The sequence below is a fragment of the Martes martes genome (genome assembly GCF_963455335.1).
Source record: "Martes martes genome assembly, chromosome: 9".
Classification (NCBI taxonomy): domain Eukaryota; kingdom Metazoa; phylum Chordata; class Mammalia; order Carnivora; family Mustelidae; genus Martes; species Martes martes.
Genome location: NC_137896.1, coordinates 98,795,380 through 98,813,325, shown reverse-complemented (window position 1 = coordinate 98,813,325; position 17,946 = coordinate 98,795,380). Strand labels below are relative to the sequence as shown.

The window sequence follows — 17,946 nt, the reverse complement described above, 5'->3', positions numbered from 1 at the left end:
CAGTTCACAAGTATCACAAATATTACCAAATACATGGCTGTGATTATAACTTTGAACAAGAATCTTAGAACAATTAGGAATAAGAAAAAAAAAAAACAAACAAAACCCCTTTATTTTACCTTCATTTATTTCTTCTCTAATACTCTTCTTTATGTAGATCTGATTTTCTGATCCATATAATTTTCCTTCTCACTAAAGAACTTCTTTTAACATTTCTTGTTAAGATGAAGGGCAGGCCTGTAAACAACAAATTCTCTCAGAAGGGACAAAACCATCGTCCAGGGAGACCATGGCAAGGGTCAGCAAACACAAATATTCCATTCCAAATATTACAATTAATTAAAGAAAATATCTGAGCCTTGTGGCATCTTGTCTTGCAAGCAGCATGGGGGAAGGTCACAGGTCCTGTCCTTTGCCCAAAAGGCCTTCAAACCTGCCTGCTGTCTGTCTCCTAGGGGTGCTCAGCCGGAAAGGCAATACGGAGGACTCATGTGCCTGTGTTTGGGATACATACAACACTGTAACCACTCAAATCAGGCTCGTGTTGAGAGGTGCACAATACAAGTGTGTGAGTGTGGGTAGAAAGGCAGCTTTGGGAAGGAGGAGAAGAGACGCACAGGAGACCCCGCTGAAGCCTTGCAGGTTTCACTGACATCCTCTTTTCAGGCACAGGGAGTGGTTGGAAGGGCAGCACCCTGGAAGATAAGAGGCCTCCCCAGAGCCCGCACTTAATTCTGAAGTGGAGTCAAAGCAGGAGGAAGCTTCGTGAAGACCGTGAACAATGACGATTGGGAACTCAGAGACTGTCCTCAAACACCCTGCCACGGCTGGGGGTCTGTAGGACTGAAGCTCAAGGCCAAATCTCAGCATTCTCGGGCCCCCTCTGTCCCCCAGGGGTCAAATCAAAAGGGGACACAAAGGAGGACTTGGGGTCTCATTCCTCTGGGTGCCTCTGGGGCATCTGACCCACAGGACTCACTCTGATACCAAAGGACGGGACGAGAAGCTGCTCAGCACTCCTCAAGGAACACGCACACACCATTGGTGTGGGAGACAGTGCCAGAGCCAAGGCGTGACCCCTCACAGCCATGAGTGCAGGACCGGCTTGGCTAGGTTTGGGAGAGCACGGGAGGAAGGCATTAGCTACCTTGGAACATGGAAGGGATCCCCTTTGAGCCTGGTCTCCAAGGAAGAGCAGCTGCCTGCCAGGAGGGAGGGAAGGGTATTCAGACAGAGAAATAACATGAGGGGGGTGTGTGTGACTGGGGAACAGAGAGAAGGTCAGCTCTGGAAGAAGAGGGAATGTTTTTTTTTTTTTTTAAAGATTTTATTTATTTATTTGACGGAGATCACAAGTAGGCAGAGAGGCAGGCAGAGAGAGAGGAGGAAGCAGGCTCCCTGCTGAGCAGAGAGCCCGATGTGGGACTCGATCCCAGGACCCTGGGATCATGACCTGAGCCGAAAGCAGAGGCTTTAACCCACTGAGCCACCCAGGTTCCCAGAAGAGGGAATGTTTTGTTTTGTTTTTAAAGATTTTATTTATTGGGGCCCCTGGGTGGCTCAGAGGGTTAAAGCCTCTGCCTTCGGCTCAGGTCATGATCCCAGGGTCCTGGGATCAAGCCCCGCATCGGGCTCTCTCCTTGGCAGGGAGCCTGCTTCCTCCTCTCTCTCTCTCTCTGTCTTCCTCTCTGCCTACTTGTGATCTCTCTCTGTTGAAAAAATAAATAAAATCTTTAAAAAAAAAAGATTTTATTTATTTATTTGAGAGAGAAAGAGCATGAGTGTGTGTGGGGTAGATGACAGAAGGAGAGGGAGAAGCAGGCTCCCCACTGAGCAGGGGGGCCCAATCTCAGGACCCTGGGATCATGACCTGAGCCAAGGGCAGTTGCTTAATTGACTGAGCGACCCAGGCGCCCCATGCGGGAATGTGAGAATGTTTTGAATTTGTTATTTCTGGTCTGATGTGATAGGTATTCCACTACTCTCTAGCTTTTTTCTTTGATGCTCAAGATCACAGGACAGAGAACAAAATACCATGGGTTCTAGTTCCCTGTGTTGCACAAATGGCCACCAGATGGCACTCTTTCCCCCTTCTAAGGTCTCTGTCTCTGGTCTTTGGCACCTGGAACCTGCTTTTGGCTGCTTGCAGCCTGGTGGTTTGAGTGCCCGCATGGGGGAGGTCTTGTATACCTCTAAAACATCCAGTGCTTTCCTGAGAGGAGACAGAATCAAAGAGAATGAAATCCTGAGCCAGGGAGGAAGAGGCTTTTTTTTCTTTCTTTCTTTTTTTTTTTTTTTTTAAAGATTGACATATGGGAGAGCAAGGGTGCACAAGCAGGGAAAGCTGCTGGCAGAGGGAGAAGCAGGCTCCCCACTGAGCAGGGAGTCAGATGCAGGGCTCGACCCCAGGACCCTGAGATCATGACCCAAGGCAGACCCTTACCCACCTGGGCCACCCAGGCATTCCTTAACCCAGAGGGGACCAGCCGGTGTTGATCGGAAGCAAGGACAGGAAACCGGGACTGCAGGACTCCATGCCCCTGGCATCTCTGGGCCAGAGCAACAGCCTTTCCTGGAGAGCCTGGACCTCTCATGTCATCATGAGGTGACGATGGTTATGGGGGGAGCACCTCACCCCACACCATCCAACGGGGAGGATTGGAAGACTCCCGCTCCTGCCACTGGCTGGCATGTCTCCTTTGGGTAAGTTCCTGGCTGTGCTATGCAGAAGCAGCACCCCAGGCCCTTACAGGGTCAGAAACCCACATGCTTCGGGGGCCAGGGGAGCTGTGTATATGGGTAAAGCTGGGGAGTGGTGGGGCCAGCTGAGAGCACAATCTCCTCCTGACTGCATTCCAATTCAAAAAAAAAATTTTTTTTTTCAAAATTTCTTAAAATACAGAGCGGGCTTAATAATGCCCACCTGCCCGCTACTTAGATCTAAAATGCCTGACCGGGGATAGAGTCCACTCTCCCTACCTTGGCTCTGGGGATCCTTCCCAGCTACTGCCATCCTCCTTTTCCTCCCCATGGCCCACCTGCCCCCCAGGCACTTATGCTCTGTGCCAAGCCCTTCTATAACCTGCGTCCAGGGCATAAGCTCTTTGTCCCGAAGGGCCTTTCTCCCCTTCCTCACCTCATTCAAGAACCAGCTCAGGGGTGGCCCTCCCCTCCGCCGAGTTGTGGGTACCTCCAAGGCCCACACCGTCAGGACCACCGAACCGCTTCACGCCAACGGGCGCCTTCACTTTGGATTCGGCGAGAATGGCGCGCCCTGGTGATCGGAGAGCGAGGCAACGCTGCCGCAGGGCGAGGAGCTGGTACTCTGCGTGATTTAAGTTACGGGGGTCACGCCACTCTGTGGACACCTTCACAGAGAGCCACCAGATGGCGCCCGTCTATTCTTCTGGGGACTCCGCAATCACAAGCGGATGGGGACTACGCACACGTTTCTGGCACTCTTGCATCACAGCTTCTCTTTGTTCCATGGCCTCCGGAGCTCCCGAGTCCAGTAGTGGCCGGCTTGAGGTGCATTTCTACCCCATTCTGCCCCGCAGCTGATCCTGATCACCTTTCCACATGGGTGGTGTTGGCTCAAGAAATTGCTAGTTGAGTCATCAGACCCTCTCCGGAGGCTTGCGCTGTAAAATAACAGCCCAATGCATCCCACTTGCCTGGCCCTGCCCGGAATCAGCCTGTGCCCCACCTGACTTGGGGAGGCCATGGACTTGGCCTGGGGTTCTGGTGGGCCAGAGTCCAGGAGAGTTTCTGGAAAGAGCCCCCTCAGCACCCTAAACCCGTGTGCAGAAGAAGGGGAAGCTCCTCCAGGAGGAGCTAAGCCTTAGTGATAGGAACAGTGTTGGCCCAAAGGCTACTCATCTGTCTTCTTTCTATTCTTACTAGGGCCTCTAGATAACTTTTTTTTTTTTTTTAAGGGGCTGGGGCAGCAATCTAGTTGGAAGAGTGTGGCCTGTGGGCTGGGGAATGAGGGAGGCAGCTACAGATCTGCTTTGTGCCTAGTAAGGACGCTGCTTTTGCAGTTTAATAAAGCAGAGTATTTTCTAGAGATGTCTTAATTGCATTGACATGAAGATATTATAGGTGTTTATTTTATTTATGAGGTTGATGAAGATTGTAGTGAGAACTGCTCTGTTTCACTGTTAAATAATGTGTTGGCTGTTAGTACGAACCAGGTAGTTTTATATTCTTTTAAGAAGTAATTCATCTAGTATTAGTTTATTAAGAACTTTAAGAAATCAGATGTAACTGTTCAAATTCATAAAAGCAGATTTTGGGGCTCATAGCAAGATAAATACACTTTTTTCTTTTTGCCAATTAATGAGCTGAATTATGACAATAGATTTCCTGGTACTGAAATATCCTGGCATTGTTGTAATACACTTTAATTAGCAGCATTGTGTGGTACTATTTTAATGTACTTCCTGATTAAATTTGCTAGTATGTATTTTATTTAGAATTCTAGAACAATATTCATAGGAGAATTTGTTTTCAGGCTCTTTTTGGCTTTGCAAAATGTATTGGTAGACATATGTCCTTTTCTAGCTACTGAAACAAATTTTGAGGTGTTGAAGTTATTGCTTTCTTGCAGCTTTGAAAGAAATCATCTGTGAAACCATCTGGGCCTGGCACTCTACTAAGTTATAATGATGTGCGAAGTGTCTATGTGTGTGTGTGTGCGCGCCCATGATGTTATTCGGTGCATAAAAGCTTGTGGATGTTTTAAAATAGTGATTGCCAATATTAAACAACACTCTTTGTTTACTGTTTTCTGACTTGAATTTTACTTTGTTTGATATTAACACCCTAAGTTTGCCTTTCTGAAAACTGACATACCATTCTTGAAAAAAGATTGAAAATAGTTTTGACTAAGAGACCTTCACAAGGATTTTTAAAAAAGATTTTATTTGGGGTGGGGGTGTGAGCTGGGGGGAGGAGCAGAGGTGGGGGGGAATCTCAAGCTGACTCCACCCGGGGTGGGGCTCCATCTCACGACCCTGAGATCCCTACCTGACCTGAAACCAAGAGTTTGGCACTTAACCAACCGAGCCACTTAGGTGCCCCTTTGCAAGGATTTTTTTTTTTTTTTAAGATTAAAAAAAAAAATGTATTTATTTGGGGCACCTGGGTGGCTCAGTCGTTAAGTGTCTGCCTTCAGCTCAGGTCATGATCCCAGGGTCCTGGGACCAAGCCCCACATCATGCTCCCTGCCCTGCGGGAAGCCTGCTTCTCTCTCTCTCACTCCCCCTGCTTGCATTCCCTCTCTGTCAAATAAATAAAATCTTTAAAAAAAAAAGTATTTATTTGAGATAGAGAGCAAGAGAAAGAGCATCAGCAGGGGGAGGGGCAGAGGAAGAGGGAGAAGCAGGCTTCCCGCTGAGCAGGGAGCTTGATCCCAGGACCCTAAGAACATGGCCTGAACCAGAAGGTGGATGCTTAACCGACTGAGCCACCCAGGTGCTCCCCTCCCTCCCCACACTGCAACAAAGATTTTTTTAAATAACATTTATATTTATATTAAAAGCAACAACAACAAAACTCTCTAGTCTTATTTCTCTTATTCCTTGGGGTGTCTGTGTGGCTCAGTTGGTTGGGCATCTGCCTGCAGCTCAGGTTATAATCCCAGGGTCCTGGGATGGAGCCCCGCATCGGGCTCGCTGCTCGAGGGAGTGTCTGCTTCTCCCTCTCGCTCCGCCCCTCCTCACTGCTTGTGTTCTCGCTCTTTCTTGCTCTCAAATAAATAAATAAATCTTTAAAAATAAATAAAACAATGTTTCCTTGGTTAGTCCTTTGTTTTCTCAAACAAGGTGTTTTCTTTGTTGCACATAACAGAAACTCCCTAAAATTCAGTGAATTAAATATCACAGAAGTTTTTTCGTCTTTCTCATGCAGAAGTCTGGAAGAAGGCAACCCAAGCCTGACACAGAGGCTCTGAGGTTGAGGCTCAGAACTGAGGCTCCTCCAAGCTTTCTGCTCCACTATCCCTCATATAGTTTCTATCTTTAGGGTCATTTCCTGGCCTTAGGTCAGGGTGGGAACTTGACTTCTGCATTCTGTGTTCTTCCCTGGAGACAAGGCCTCCTGGAATCCGGTGCCTATCATCCTCAAAGGCACTGTGCTGCTTAATTTTTTAAAAGATTTTATTTATTTACTTGTCAGAGAAAGAGAGAGTGAGAGAGAACAAGCAGGAGGAGTGGCAGGCAGAGGGAGAAGCAGGCTCCCCGCCGAGCAAGGAGCCTCAATCCCAAGATCCCTGAGCCGAAGGTAGCCGCTTAACTGACTGAGCCACCCAGGCGCCCCTCTCTGTGCTGGTTAATTTTATATGTCACCTTGGCTAGAGCGTGGTGCCCAGTTATCTGTCAAACACAGTCTTGCTGTGGAGGTATTTGGTATGCGATTAGCATTTACAATCACCTGACTTGAAGTAAAAGGGATTACCCTCTGTTAAATGGGTGGACCTCACCTAATCAGTTGAAAGGCCTTAAAAGCAAAAAGTGAGGTTTCCTGGATTGGAAGGAACTCTGTCTTAAGATTGTAACCTAGGAGAACTGCTGAGTTTCCAGCCCGCTGACCTGCTGTACAGATACTGATCTTGCTAGCCTCTACAGTTGTGTGAGCCAGTTCCTTAAAAATGTCTTCTCTTTCTGTATGTACACACACATATGTAGATAGGTGGGGTGTGTGTATGTGTGTGTGTGTGTGTGTGTGTGTGTGTGTTTAATCTCAGAGCCCTTGCCCCAGCCCTGATTTTTTTGGTAAGAACATTGGGAACAAGGGCCATGATGACAAAGAAGTTAGGGGTTCTCTACCAATTCAAGTTCATGTACACCAAGGTAAGGCTCCTGTAGTCTTCAGAAGCTAAGAGGTTAACATGAAGCCTTTATATGCCAGTTTAGTACATGACTGTGGTGAATAATGATGAGTCTGGGTGCTTAATATCCATTCACGGCGTTCTTAATAGCAGTCCTTAATTTTCATTTACAAATCCACTCGAATTTTGCAACTTTGTATGGTGACAGATGGTAACAAGGCTGATTGTGGTGATCATTTTACAGTGTGTGCAAATATCAAATAATTATGTTGTACACTTGAAACTAATATGTCATATGTCAGTTATACTTCATTAAGAAAAATAAAGACATCTACTCCATCTCTACTTGATGTTCCTATGATTCTAGTGAGGCCGACCCATCCCCTAACAACAGGCATAGCATATGACCTAGGTTTAAACCAAACTGTGTCCTGGCCAGTGTGATTGGGTCAGGAAGGGGCACCTGACCTAATTCTGGCAGGTGAAACTTAGGTCCAGCCAGGCTTGTGTTTGAAGGGGATGAAGAGAGATTCTCTCTTTTCTGCTGTTCTCACACTCTGGGGGAATGTAGTCTTCGAGCTGCAGCAGCTGTCTTGTCACCATGAGTCAGGAGGCCAGCCCAAGAAGGAGGATGCGGAACTGAAAGATGGAGAGAGAGAAACCAGGTCCCTGTGACATCATCTGACTATCTCCATCAGCCACCCCTGAAGCAAAACCTACTCCCTGGATCTCTCGCTTACATGAGTAAATAAATCCTTTTTTTGCTTACGACAGGCCGGATACGAATTTTTAAATAAAAAAAAAACAAAGAATGAGGTGCCTGGGTGGCTCAGTGGGTTAAAGCCTCTGCCTTCGGCTCAGGTCATGATCCCGGGGTCCTGGGATCGAGCCCCGCATCGGGCTCTCTGCTCCGTGGAGAGCCTGCTTTCTCCTCTCTCTCTGCCTGCCTCTCTGCCTACTTGTGATCTCTGTCTGTCAAATGAATGAATAAAAAATCTTTAAAAACAAAACAAAACAAAACAAAAAAACACAAAGAATCCACATGGTAGGAGTCTGTACTCTACTGTTTTTTTTTTCCCCCTAAGAACAAGCCAGATCAAATAACCTGGGATCTGAGTAGCAGGAAACAAAGTAAGGGACAGCTTGGCACGAGGTAACATTTGGACAAAAACAGTGACTCAAAGAACAGGTTCTTTTTAGCTACTGATGTCTCTGATGAAGATCTTAGGTCTGCAATGATGCAAGAGTGGGAGCTTTTTTTGGGCGGAATTGCCTTCCTAGAGAATAGGATTTCTCCACAATGTAGAAAAATTCTTAACTGTGGGGTGGGTGCTTGATAAATGTAGATAGCATTCACGGGGCCAACCGGTTTTTGTTTTTGTTTTTAATCTTCTAATTAATAACCGAGTCCTCTGATCTTATTGACTTCTATGAAACACATCAATAGAACATTACAGAGGTGACATGAATGCCACGGACATTCAGAATAAATGCTGAATACCGCCAGGACTGAGTCAACGGGGCCATCTCTTCATCTTAAGGGCTCAGTCTTCTGAATTTCACTGGAGAGATAAGAATTAAGCTTGGTACCTGTTTAGTTTTTAACCAGAATACAGTATCCCATGATCCTATACTTTGTCGTTAATCCAGGGTACCTGTCTATCTTACCTGTGAACGAATGAGGTCCAGGAGAATTGACTTTGTTTATCCTGAGCGACTACCTAGCCAGGGACGGGGTCCTTAGCAGATGGTTAATAAATTGTGGTTGAGTAAGTAGAGAAAGCAACAGTTCATTGAACATCGAGAGCTTCTCCACTGTGGCTGTCCCTACCTAGTGTGTTGATTCTGGCCGGCCCTGCTGCTTTTTTCCACCACGAGCTTCCATCCAGCCTCCCACCAGTGGCAACTTCCCAGGTTTAGTCTGCGATGACTTGCAGAATCACCTTGCCCTTCCCTGGGCTCAGTGCCAGAGACACCCACTTCATCACGGCCTCATTTTATTGTCTCTCTGTACAATGTGTTGGCCATAAAACTAATTTATGATACTGACTCGGGGACTGTAGAATCTCTCTCCAAAGCCGTAAGGTCTCCCAGTGTGCTTTCTGGGAAGTACCCTGCTTATCAAGTTCCCCTCTAGAACCTGAGACAAACAAATGAAGCCACACAGACCAGTAAAAGTTTCTGTTTGTCTGTTAGAGTACAACTTCTGTAATTGACCCCATCGTCTGCAGTCTTGCTAGTTCTCCTTTTGCAAAGATCCAATTGTTACATTTTTTTTTTTAAAGATTTTTTACTTATTTCTGTGACAGAGGGAGAGAGAGGTAGCGAGGGAGGGAACACAAATGAGGGGAGTGCGAGGAGGAGAGTCAGGCTTCCTGCTGGGAAGGGACCTTAGCCGAAGGCCATCCAGGAGCCCCATTTTCAGAAGGCAGCAAGCTGATGGTTAAACTCTTGACAGCTTAAAATTCACAATATTTACACCACAGAAATCAGCAAATGCTGTGGATCAGCTCTTACCTACCTCCACCCTGACTGACAGCTGGTGGGTAAACACTGACCAGCATCCCACCGTGGATGAACCGGCCTTCCCCTAATACTCACAACCAGCATCTCTGCACCCAGACTTCCCACTGCGGACAATCATTGTAGAGACTCCTGAATGAAAGTCAGGAAACCTAAATACAGATTTCTTAAGTATAAGAAACATGTACTTCGCATAACAAAATATCCGAAGATAAGGCACTTTCAAGAAACCTCAGCATCTCAAGAGCTCATTATGTACACAGATTCTTTTTATTTTTCCACGTTGCCACTCTCCATGTGTTGCATTTCCCTTAACGGCTTCAAGAGAACTGACATGGTTCGAGAGGGCATCACATCCTCACACAAGGGCCTGTAATGCTTTTTCTTATGTCCTTCTCAAGGAGCAATGTGGTCTTCCCAGAAATCCCACAACAGGCTTTCTCGTGGGTCTCCTTGACCAGAATTGCAACCCATATCTATTCTTTTCTTTTTTTTTTTCAACCTGCATCTATTCTTTTTTTTTTTTTTTTTTAGATTTTATTTATTTATTTGGCAGAGAGAGACACAGCTAGAGAGGGAACACAAGCAGGGGGAGTGGGAGAGGGAGAAGCAGGCTTCCTACTGAGCAGGGAGCCTGATGCAGGGCTCGATCCCAGGACCCTGGGCTTATGACCTGAGCTGAAGGCAGCCACTCAACGACTAAGCCACCCAGGTGCCCCTCAACCCATATCTATTCTTAAGTCAATCATTGTAAGGGTAATAATAAAATTACCACAATTGGGTCAGACCGCTAATTTCCAACCATTTAGAACCAAGATCTCCTTTTGCATCAAATATTTTATAACACTCTTCCTTCCCGAAGTGGAAATTAAAGATAATATAATCTACCCTCACACATACTTTCAAAACAAATCAATACAAGCCCTTATTGGAATATAAAGGTAAAATAAAGAGAGTTTACAAAAAATTATATATATGCATTTCAATCTATATGGTGAATTGTATTATCATGACTCCCAGTTATTTCCTGCCTTCCCTATAACAGAATTATACATACCAACCCACTAGCATGTGACTCGTGGTGCCTCACTCAGTTGATGTCAGGCTTGGGGTGCCTGGGTGGCTCAGTCGTCAAGCGTCTGCCTTCTGCTCAGGTCATGATGATGTCAGGCTTGCTTTATGATTTGCTTTGGTCAATGGAATGTGAATGGAAGGGCCACATCTGAGAAGAGCTTGAAAAGCCATTGTATGGCTCTGCATTCCTCTTTTTTTTTTTTTTCTCTTTAGAGATAGTGACAGACGGGGTATAGCTCAGTGGTAGAGCATTTGACTGCAGAGATAGTGACAGAGATAATGAGAGACCGCAGAGCAGGGAGGAGTGGGAGAAGCAGCCTCCCCGCTGAGCAGAGAGCCCCATGTGAGGCTCCATCCCAGGAGCCTGGGATTGTGACCTGAGGCAAGTGCTTAACCAACTGAGTCACCCAGGCGCCCCCAAGTGACTTTTTTAAACGACTCTTCATTGTTGTATGACATGCATATGGAAAAATGCACAGGTCACAAGTATACAGCTCAAAAAAAGTAAAAAATTTAAAAATGAGTGTACAGCTTGATGAACCTTCACCAACTGAACACATCCTAGTGCCTAGGATAGTCATTACCTGTCTTAACTTCTCACAGCATGTGTAGGTTTTGCCTACTTTTGAACTCTATCTAAATGGTCTTGGAAATGAATTACTGCACATTTGTATCGATGAAATCTCTCATTATAATTACGTGAATCTAGCAAAACTGAATTCTGCACCAATTTAGTATACATTGCATTTTCCAGGAATACAACTAGCCTGTAAATGTAAACCGTGGGATGCTCGTTTTGTTTTTTAACTCTGAGCTTTCCCAAGCGTTCGTGGCACTGACAGTGATATTTTTCTTGGCTTCTGAATTGTTGACACAAGGCAATTGTATCAGTGCTCATTGGAAGCTACTGGATTCATGGGTAGGATGTGTGTAGGTCCAAATAAGCATCAAGTACAGACTGTTTCTTTAGCTGTAGGGTATCACTGTGCCATATTGTATTCTCCCTCTCCCTCTGCTGCTCTCTCTCTCTGTCAAATAAATAAATAAAATCTTTAAAAAAAAAAAAAAAGAAGTCATGTAGGGCACAGCACAAATCTTTGATGTGTGGAATTGTCCCGTGCCTTGCCGGATGTCTACTATTCCTGACCCCCTCCCCCTTCTTCTTTAAAAAAAAAAAAAAAGTTCTTATTTAAGACAGAGCACAAGCAGAGGAAGCTGCAGGCAGAGGGAGAAGCAGGCTCCTTGCTGAGCAAGGAGTCCAATGTGGGACTCGATCCGAGGACCCTAAGATCATGACCTAAGCCAAAGGCAGACACTCAACCGACGGAGCCACCCAGATGTCCCTATTCCTGACCCCTTTTTATGAACTGTCTATAGTGTTCCCTAATCATTATGATAGCAAACTGTAACCAAACACCCTCAGAAATTTCTATAATGCTCAACCCCTAGGTGCCTTATGTTTATACTAATCAAACTTTGCTCCTGGGGCTGGCCCCTTGAAGCTTGTCACCTGCTTCAGATATAAATAAAATTGGGCTGCCATAGGGCACCTGGGTGGCCCAGCTGGTTGGGTGTCTGCCTTCAGCTCAGGTCATGATCCCAGGGTTCTGGGATCAAGCCCCAAGGCAGGCTTCCTGCTCAGCGGGAAGCCTGCTTCTCCCTCTGCCACTCCTCCTGCTGTGCTCTCCTGCGCTCTCTCTGTCGAATAAATAAATAAAATCTTTAAAAAAAAAATTGGGCTGGGGCACCTGGGTGGCTCAGTGGGTTGGGCCTCTGCCTTCGGCTCGGGTTGTGGTCTCAGGGTCCTGGGATCGAGCCCCACATCGGGCTCTCTGCTCTGCGGGGAGCCTGCTTCCTCCTCTCTCTCTCTGCCTGCCTCTCTGCCTACTCGTGATCTCTGTCTGTCAAGTGAATAAATAATAAAAATAAAAAAAAAATTGGGCTGCCATGTGCCAGGAAAGGAGGGATGGGTTGTGGTGCTGATGGTGGTTGGATAGATAACCGTCCATGTCGGTCACAACATCCTTCACATACTATCAAATACACCTCAGATCACTTTGTCTCAGCCTCTACAATCTGCAAAGGCTCTCAACTGTCTATGGGAATAAAACACTCAAAGTACCTTTCTAGGCTAATTGTGAGGCTTCTGTTATCACCGAACTGCTCCCTCTGCCTCCATGGAAGAGGGCATCACTGTGCATCACTCCACTCTCACTCCTCAAGCTCTTCAAACGCTTCTTTTTCCATGGAGCAACCTCCTGCCCAGAGTGCCCACTCCTTCATACACCCTCTCTCTAGTATTTCCTTCATTCTGCCTTTTGTACAGTGGGCTGGCTCCCGTCTTGTGGCACTTCTGCTGGCTTCGTCCAGTGATAGACCCCCGCTGGATGCTCAGAAAGGCATGCTGAATTAAACTGAATCAGAACACAGCCTCTGTATTTCGCTGACATCAGCATTCCAGTACCTAAAATCTTTTAACTGGTTGAGACTCACCATTGCCGTCGGTCTGGATAACATACGGCTTTCCATCAATAGCCTCGACTGTGAATCACCTGCATTTCCCCTCCTTGTAACAGGAGTGTTTCCTGAACCTGGCTCTGGGAGGAAAATGAAGATGTTTGGCTGTCTTGCACCACGGTAACTTGTAGTCATCAGGCGTGGGCTCTGTCCATGCCCAGTAGCACGGATATTAAGACCGTGGTGGGGCCTGGGAGCGGCGAGCCTTTAGCGTAGCCAAGATGGAGTAGTTGAGGCCAGGTGATATTTCAGCTATAATTCGGTAAGTATTTATTGAGCATGAATTATGTGCTGGCTTCAATTAATAAGAATCCTTCCCCATTCAGTCTAGCCAAGTAGAGCTGCGTGTGTCCGGGTACAACAGAGAGGTATAGATAGGAGCTGAGAGAAAAAAGAAGAATGTCTTTGGCTGGGAAATCCAGGAGGGCTAATCAGAGAAAGTGGTGATTGGCATGGCCTTGTAGGATGGCTAATATGTGGCTAATTAGAAAAGAGACAAAGTAGGGGAAACAGTCAAGGAAGCTTCTTTATATAATTTTCAGCTCTTCTCTGAATTAATAGTATATGGCCTTAAAATCTGGGAATCCTTAGCTTTTCATAGGATAAAAAAAACTGGGGCACCTGGGTGGCTCAGTCAGTTAAGCAGCTGCCTTAGGCTCAGGTCATGATCCCAGGGTTCTGGGATGGAGTCCAGCATCAGGCTCTCTGCTCAGCTGGGAACCTGCTTCTCCCTCACTCCCTGCCTGTCACTTTGCCTACTTGTGCTCTCTCTCTCTGTCAAATAAATAAAATCTTAAAAGAAAAAATCTTCTCATTATAGCTTCAGAGCAAGCCTCATTTGGATTGGACTAGTAATTGGTTCCTGAATTCTCAGAAAGGAGGGAATGGGTACAAACCAGCAATTCACTATAATTCTTGCAAGGGTATCAGTATTCACGGGTGGCAAGGGATAGAAATGAGAGGACAAGAGGGCCCGGGGTGCCTCAGTGCTCTCTGATACCCCACCTCCAGGTTCTGGGGCTGTCCCTCCTGTGACAATCCTGTGATCTCAGGGGATCCATCACTGGGAGAGAGGTTGGGCCTAGGAAGGTGGGCCTTTCTGCCAATACTTGGCCTTTTTGGTCTAACATTCAGGCCCCAGGACGTCTAGCTGTGTGCACCAGTGTGCAGCTGGGGAGCTGAGATAGGTCGGGGAAGGCAGCCTTGCCTTATAAACTGATTCTGTGTTTAAGACTTCTGAAACCGGAAGTGACCTCCCTCTCCTATTTGCATTTCCTTTCCCCACCTTGCCTCCGGGGGCCCATCTAATCAGCTCAGTGTCTTAGGGCGAAAAAGCAAAAGCGCCCGAAGGCTCCTCTTGATTCGTGTCTTAAATTCTTAGGAAGAGCGAGGCAGTCATCAGCACCGCACAGCTCAAGAATCCTTAAGAACTGGAAGGATCTCTTGGGGAGGGGGTGAGAAAGCCATGGGAATCTTCTGAGAGTAAGGGCGCCCTGGGAAATGGGGTTCTGGAACTGCTCTCCAGGGCAGGGCAGGGTGAGCTAGCTGGGGTCTGGGAGTCTTGTGGGACCTACAGGAAGGGTGAATGCGATTTGCGTCCCAGATGGCGCCCCAGAGAGGCTTTAGGTGTGGCTGCCCAGACAGGATTCTTTGTGCCCCTGAGAGCTCATGGAGCTCCAGAGGTGGAAGGTGCGTGGGGGGGGGGGGGGGGAGCCGCCTTTCAGCAATGAACCTTGTCAAGTACTTCAAATCAGCCTCCTCCGTTTCCTGCCTTCTCACACCCATCTCCCCGCTGCTTGCTCACGCCACTCCAGCTTCTTGTTCTTCCTCAGATCGCCCAGCACACTCTGACCTTAAGGCCCCTGCATTTGTGTTCCCCTTTCTGGAACCTCTTGTCTTATCCAGAGGCCTCCCTTGACTGCCCTGTTGAAAACTGCAATAGCCCTTCCTCTCCCTCTCCCGTCCCAGCACACTCCTGCCCCACCCAGCCTTTTCCTCCAGAGCCCTTCTCACCGGCAGACCTAATGTGTTCCTGTTGGAAGGCGGCAGAGATTTCTTCCGTTCCCTTTTCTTTAACCTCCCAACAATAGACCCAATAGGGTCAATGATGCTCAAGCAGTAAAGGCTCATGAAATCTCATGAAACATTTGACACAACAGATATTTCAAACCTTGGGTTATGGAATCCCCAAAGGCACACCCTTGGTCCCAAATTCTGGCTCCAGTACTCACTGACTGTGTGACTTTGGCAAATCCCTAGTCTCTTTGACCTCAGCTTCCCCATCTGTAAAATGGGTAATTACTGTCTTAATAGGGTTTCTGAGAACTAAAAATCCTAACACAATGCATGGCTCACAGCAGCCAGTAAAGGTTAGCATCCCTCACGGGGAGGGGGGTGGGGATGGCCCTGATGTGTTTCTCTTCCTTATCCTACCACCCTGATGACCCCACCCCCACCCCAGGTACACTTACCCTCCACAGCACAGGTCTGACAGTCACTCCTTTGTGCAAAATGGGCATTGGCTCCCTCAATCTAGGTGTCCCTGCTCTGGTCTGCCGTAGCTGCCTGCCTCACCCACCAGAATTTTAAGTTCCCATGGACAGGGATCACACCTCATTCAAATTACTTGCCCTCACCCAGTGTCCAGCCCCTTATGGTCAGACAAAAATATGGGACTAATCACTAAGCAATGTATCCTCACCTCTTTTTAGCAGAAAACCACCCCAGGAATAAGCCAGTTTTTTTGTTCCAGAATGCCCTGCAGCCTCCCCACCTCCTATCCACTACTCCCCTTGGGTTGGTTCCCCTCTTCTCAGGGGTCTAAAGGGTGTGACCCTGTTTGGCTCAGCTGCCAGCACCAGCCCTCCCTCCACACACCCACCCTTCTTACTGCTCCCACCACTGGAGGCTGCTCAGCCCAGTACTCCCTCTAACGGCTGGCTTTTGTGGAAGATTCTGCACTAGGGTTGAAAGACAAAAAGCTAGGCTGTCCCCCTCCCCACCCCCACCCCCAAGCTCCTCCGGCTCTGATGTTCCCGCTGTGGTTTCCCCTGGATCCGGCCTTTGTTTTCTTTTTTTAAGTTCCAAGAAAGCCTCCAGGAGACTTTTGTGACCTCACCCAATTTCCAACATTCCATATGTAGTCTCTTACCCCTTTCTTCTCAGTCTTTGAAACACTGCTCTCTTATCGGGTGTAATCAGAACTATGAGGCCAGAGAACAGTGGGACTGTAAAAAGCTAACCAAAAACAAATCTTGCTCCCCTGAAAAAGCGTCTTCCCGAAGAGCTTCCAGGAATGACAAAGTGAGGTCACATTTTACATGGGTAAGCAAGAGCTCAGCAACAAATAACCCAAAAAATCTTTTGGAGAAAAAGGTAAAATCAAAATTATAAATGGTCCCTCCGAACCCGCCGTTCAGCGACCCCCTCCCGCTCTGCTGCAGCACTGTCTCCAGCGCGTGGGCCTTTGCTGCAGCGACACTGCCCACGCGTTCCCAACTAAGACTCAGACCACGCCAGCCATGCCACGAGGTGTGTTTTATTTTCACGAAACATACAAATAATTTGCTATAATATCCCAGGGCAAACCGGAGAATTTGGCAGTCCGATTGGGGGGGGGGTCCCCTCAGAGACCCGCAGGCCGGTGGCGTCGGCACGGAGTGCCCGGGTTCACAGTGCAGCTTGTCGCTCGTGTCCATCTTGCAGGTGGCTCTTCCTCCTCCACATCACGACTGGGGTGTCTCGAAGATGACGGGGGCGGGGAATCCTCCAGGTTCTTAGGAAATTTCACTCCGCTTCTCCTGCTCAATGGCTGTGGGGAGCAGAAAGGAGACACTGGAGGATGAGGACACCTTGCAACCCCCCCAGCCGAGGGACCCACGAGGTCTGGATCTTGAGGCGGCTGCTTGGGGCTGGAGAGACACGCGCTTCGTGGAACGGAAAGGGGGCCGGGGCCGCCGGGATCCGGCGCCTCGGTCAGGTGGGGGTGGGGCTGGGTTCTCGGAAAAGGCGGGGTGGGGAGGGCTGGGCTGGGGGGCACGAGGACCTGGAGTCGGGGGTGCACTCACTCTCTTTGGTCGGCAGGGTGTTCTTTTCCTGCGTCTCCGTTTTCTTCAGCTTGGCCTTATCGAAGCTGGCGATTTCCCCCATGTCCGGCTTGTCTGCCATTTTCTTAAAGCGATCCTAGTGGGTAAAGCAGGGCGGTTGGCCTGCGGCCGCGGCCAGCGTCCCCTCCGCCTCTCCGCCGACGCCTCTCGACGTGGCACTCGGCCGGGGCGTTCCCTACACCCGCAGGCCGAGGATCTGGGCGCGTCCCGCACCCAGCTCCTAGCCCCAGGGCGTGGCCCAGCGGCCGGGCGTCCCGTCGGGGAAGGGTGCCTGTTGCGGCCGCCGCGCGCGGGCCAGGGACACCTGCTCCGACCCCACCCGGATGGGGCCCCAGCCCTAGGCAGCGCTCACCGTGGAGTTCCTCTCCGAGCCCAGCGCCTGGCTCTCCCACTCGCGTTGCTGCAGCAAGAGACAAAAGAGCGGCGCCCGCCCCTCGCCTTATATACGCCGCGCCCCGCCCCGCCCCTCGCCCGCCGCAGCGGGGGCGGTGCTGGAAGGCGATGGGCGGGGGCGGCGCGGGCGGCTCGCTTCCCCGCCGCGCCCTCCGCTGGGCTGCCTCGCGGGTTGGGCGCGGCTCTTCCTGTGCAAGGGGAGTGGGTGGGGGGACCCACCTCCCCTCGTCTCCAACTCGCCGCGACCCTGCAGTGGAGACGGCACTGCCCGTTGGGCGCGGAGCCCTCTCTTTGAGTTTGGGGCAGCGCTCGTCTCCCGGGGAATCTGCCTCTCTCCTCCAGAATGGGCGTGGGGGCCGGCGGGGGAGGGGTATGTGGCGAGTCTGTATAGTGTGCAGTTGTAGGTGTGGATGAATGTGCGGCCTGGCGCGCGTGTTCTGCAGTAATCCCTGCTCGCAAGAACCCCCCCCCCCCCCGCCGCCACCATCCCTGTGCATTTCCCAC

The 17,946-nt window shown here is 48.9% G+C and overlaps 1 protein-coding gene across 1 annotated transcript; it reads right to left on the bottom strand.

The window, feature by feature from the left end:
* Positions 1-16,465: 16,465 nt before the first annotated feature.
* On the bottom strand, positions 16,466-17,468 carry TMSB10 (thymosin beta 10). Its single transcript, XM_080814156.1, has 3 exons — positions 17,402-17,468; positions 17,011-17,125; positions 16,466-16,754 (listed from the first exon to the last, which is right to left on the bottom strand). The coding sequence occupies exons 2-3, from the start codon at positions 17,108-17,110 to the stop codon at positions 16,720-16,722; spliced, it is 135 nt and encodes a 44-aa protein (XP_080670282.1). The 5' UTR covers positions 17,111-17,125; positions 17,402-17,468; the 3' UTR covers positions 16,466-16,719.
* Between the last annotated feature and the right edge of the window lie 478 nt (positions 17,469-17,946).

What these genes read in the sequence shown, in the direction of transcription:
- TMSB10 (XM_080814156.1), bottom strand. Translation starts at nt 17,110, where the DNA reads ATGGCAGACAAGCCGGACATGGGGGAAATCGCCAGCTTCGATAAGGCC. An exon ending in CACCCTGCCGACCAAAGAGA is followed by an intron (nt 16,755 to 17,010) that starts GTGAGTGCACCC and finishes TGCTCCCCACAG; the next exon opens with CCATTGAGCAGGAGAAGCGG.